This window comes from Aegilops tauschii, chromosome 4 (assembly GCF_002575655.3).
Source record: "Aegilops tauschii subsp. strangulata cultivar AL8/78 chromosome 4, Aet v6.0, whole genome shotgun sequence".
NCBI lineage: Eukaryota > Viridiplantae > Streptophyta > Magnoliopsida > Poales > Poaceae > Aegilops > Aegilops tauschii.
This window is the reverse complement of record NC_053038.3, coordinates 332,933,421-332,937,769: the sequence shown is the minus strand read 5'-3', so window position 1 is coordinate 332,937,769 and position 4,349 is coordinate 332,933,421. Positions and strand designations below refer to the sequence as shown.

The following is a 4,349-nucleotide window of genomic DNA, read 5'->3' as shown; positions in this document are numbered from 1 at the left end:
TGCGACGGTATAAAGGAACACTCGGACATTGTCATCGAAAACTTCAAGAGAGCTTACCATTCTGCTTACAACAACCACCCTCACACCATGGCCTCCTTTCATGTCAAACCTGTGTAGAGTGTATGTAACTCAGACAGAGAGTGAGTTTCTTTTAACTGTGCCTCATTTACACCATGCATTTTTTTTGTTCCACTACACATCCCATATCTACTGTTCACCTTCTAATCACTAACATTAATGCTCTCAATTTTCAGGGATGACAGTGCTATTTACACCATGCATTTGATGCCGCTAATTAATTTGAATAATAATTCATTTTTTATCAGTAATGTAAGTTCACTCTCATTGACAAGACATCAACATACGTTCATCCAAGCTAGCTGAACATTATGTTTTACAAGAAATTTATTAGTTTGTACGCTTATGTGTTTACAGATCCATGTGAAACTGATGAGAGAACAACTAACTTTCAAAATGATAACATCCAACTACAAGACAGGACATGTATTTGAGGCACTGAGCATCATCCTCGACAAACACAATATCCGGCGCGAAAGAAGAAGAGTTGGAACAAGATGACTACTACTTAAATGTGCCTTAATTTAGCTGGAGCCATCCGAACATTGTTTCAGCCATATCGACTCATGTAATCACTACAGTGTTTCAGCTATTTTTGTATCGGTCCAAGATATCTGCAATGGATCCCATTAAACACATCTATGCGTTCAAATGTTCAAGTCTTCAAATCCTGAACAGCAAACATTAAAAATAAAAATCGTATTTTTCCAAAAGTTGTAAACATGATATTCAAAAGACATCACTTCCTTGCACTAGAACACCACTCACTTCGAGTAGTAGACATAATAAAAGAAACAATTGGAACACAGAGGAACAACACTATCTATTCGTAAGCATCTAATAAGGAGCTAAATGACTCACCTCCAGTAATGCAGGTCACAGAGGCACGACAGTGTCTCTTATCCACGTAGAACGTGCCTCTCTTACCACGGACAACTAAGCTGACACACACGAGTGCGCCACCAGTTAACACAGGACCGTCCCCTCGATAGCTTAACACCAGTCCCTCTCCAAGCCAACAAGTCATGGAAGCACGACCGTGACTCAAGTTAATGAAAGAAGATCCATCCTCCGGGATATACGACTAAACTGAAAAAATACCTCACAAGTTTCAATGACGAGCCTCTCTGAGCAAAGCAGTAAGAGCAAACATTTCTAAAGAAAGGCACGACCGTGCCTTTGAATAACATCGTAGATGTGCCTCTCCGAGCGAACATGTGAGAGGAAGCATTTGCGAACGACAAACACAACTCTGACTCAACATAACATAAGATGTGCCTCCACTAACTAGACAGACGTGACTTCACTAGCCGACTAACTAGAAATATTACAGAACATACAACCATGACAGTGACTCATACTAACATAACGCAGTACCTCTACGAATTTAGTACCCAAAGGAAGGATAACGCCTCTGCCAGACATACGACAATGCATCCAATACCTTCACGGCCATGCCTTTCCCAATCAAAGTACCATCACAATAATTGGAACACAGAAACGCAACCGTTGCTAACACACTACTCCCACAGCAACTCTCACACTGGATTACCGTCCCTAAAACAGACAACATATATTGAAACAGACAGCACAGAGAGAAAATCTGAAGAATCTTAAACACACTCAAGCTCTGCAGAAAAACAATTCAAACACACAACCACAACCGTATATTCGATATAAAAACAACCGTGCCAAACACAGTACGAACACAAAGTGAAAGTAACGCCCCTGCCTGTCTGTCTGGTTCAAAATAAAACCACCACAATTACAAATTCATCAGCCGATGTAATATTACCCCATACAATAATTATCAAATAACGGATTCATCACACAATCCATCTTGCCAGCACTTCCACCTGCACTCCTCCTCAGAAACGTCCTCGCCATCTGAGATCAGGAAGACACTAGCGATGCATGATGTCCCTCATCGACAGAAACCGGTGGCATAGCTCATAGCTCACATACCCTTCCTAAAGGAAAAGCAAATGAAAACATAAATATACAAAAAAACATATTGTTCTTGCAACAAAGGCAGAAACTAACGAAAATGAAATCTTCACTTACAATAGCTCCATATTTCAGGCGATCAAAGGTAAGCAACTTCCAATCCCAGTAGTGACGAAGAAGTTCTGGAAAAGAGGACTCCAGCTTTGAGTAAGATTCGTCAATGATGGCTCCTGCTAAGTCCTCCATGGAGTCCCTTTCTTCGCAGCCTTTGATCATGAACTTCTCTTGGATGTCGATGTGGTACTCTTCTAGAATTCTGATGAAATCTTGAAAAAGAGCATCTCTAACATTCCTGACGCCCACACTAGAGAAAGTTATACCTCTATTCTCAAGGAAATCCTTCAGGGCAGGGCACTCCGTCCTGGCCTTGCAGAAGTGATAGACCAAAACATGATTCCGCATAGCCAGTTGCATGACGGCAACTTTTCTACGACCATAACAATCCTTTCGTGTGTACTCCATGCCAAGACCAACAAACTTGTACTTCTCCTCCCGCAACCAGTCCTCGTACAGGGCAATGGTCTCCTCCACCTTGCCAGGCTCGTTCGTGTACCACACGTCGAGCTTGGTGTTACCATCAGCAACTATCGGATGGTACTCGGTGGTGTTCAAAAAGTCGTCCATGGCAGCGAGCATCAAGGTGCCAATGGAGAATCCTGAGACCCTGCGATGAGGTTGGGGAGTGGTGAGGACGGTGGGAACTGCCTGATGTTCTGTGGCTACAATACGACGTGGAGACCTTAGAAACACGACCAGTATTTAACCTTGGCGAGGGACGTTTGAGTTACCATGCGCATTAACGTGTGAACTAGGAACAGCGAATAGACAGTTGTGCTTCTGCAGCTTGTGGAACCATGCACTTCCTAAAGTCGCGGCTGTGCAAAAATATTTGATGCCGTTGAGAAATCGAGGAGCCTCTAACTTTATTTTACAGTAACTGACACACTGAATAGTCACATCGAACAGCCGCCGCATCGGTCATCAATTCCTCCTTTGAACAAAGACCACCGATGGAAGAACCCAATGAAGCAAATGAACAGCCTGCCGTACACCTTAGATCCGAAGGCCAAAACTCATCCGTGCCTCATCTAGCTAGATTAACACCATCTGTCCCTCGATAGTCAAGGCGGGTTTCACATGAGGCATGGGTATGCACGCACAGGATGCACATACGTGTCTATTCCATAGGCACGGGCGTACGACTTTTTGAGACCTTGGTCGGTATCACCACAGGCATGTAGAGTCACACGCAGCGACTCATCGTAAACACGTGAATGCAGGCAACGGAGGCACGGAAACATAGCCTCTACAGGCATGTGGTTCCGGCTTCGCGAGGCACGGATACGGCCTTGCAATTGACGTTCTCGAGCCATGGCTACAAACCCTCTGGGTGCACAAAAGTGTGGTGGCAGAGGTATCGGTGAGAATACTCAGATGCAGAAGCACGGTTGAGAAGTCTCTAGAGGCACATGCATGTGACACCACAGGCAGGGAGAGTCATGATGTGTCTCACATGAGACAAATGGATACAGGCAGTGAAGCCACAGGAGAAGTCAGAGAGCAACAGTTATACAGTATCCTGAGGCACGGGCGTGTAGCACCGCAAGCACAACGAGTCACAGGCAGCGTGTCGCCCGAGACACATGAACGCAGCCAGAGGGGGCATGGAACTAAAGCCTATACAAACATGGAATTGCGGCTTCTCGACGCACATGTACGATTTTGGAATTTGCATTCTTGAGGCACGGGTACAAATCCGCTGGATGCAAAAAAGAGAGGTGGCAGAGGCATCGGTGAGAACACTCGCTTCGAGAGGCACAGTTGCGAACTCTCAAGAGGGACAGTCGTGTGACACCGCAGGCACATAGAATCATGGTGTGTATCACGTGAGATACATCAATGCAAGCAGAAAATCAACGGGAGAAGTCAGAGAGCCACAGTTTTAAAGTCTCCTGAGGCACGGGCATGTAGAACCACAAGCATGACGAGTCACAGCCACCGCATCCCCTCGCGGACGGGCGTCTGGCACCACAGGCACGTAGAGTCACAGCCAGCGTGTCCCATGAGACACGCCCATGCAGGTACAGGAGACACAGAACTGAAGCGTATACATGCACGTAATTGCGGCTTCTCGGCGCACAGGTACGGCTTTGGAATTGGCGTTCTCGAGGCATGGGTACAAACAACCTGGATGCACAAAAGAGTGGTGGCAGAGGCACGGTTGTGTAGTCTCAAGAGAAACTGTCGTGTGACACCAGCACATA

At 45.6% G+C, this 4,349-nt stretch overlaps 1 protein-coding gene across 1 annotated transcript; it reads right to left on the bottom strand.

The window, feature by feature from the left end:
- Window positions 1-1,616: 1,616 nt before the first annotated feature.
- On the bottom strand, window positions 1,617-2,709 carry LOC141021858 (uncharacterized). The gene is made up of 3 exons (XM_073497707.1): window positions 2,143-2,709; window positions 2,044-2,048; window positions 1,617-1,635 (listed from the first exon to the last, which is right to left on the bottom strand). Exons 1-3 carry the CDS (start codon window positions 2,707-2,709, stop codon window positions 1,617-1,619), a joined length of 591 nt encoding a protein of 196 aa, XP_073353808.1.
- Between the last annotated feature and the right edge of the window lie 1,640 nt (window positions 2,710-4,349).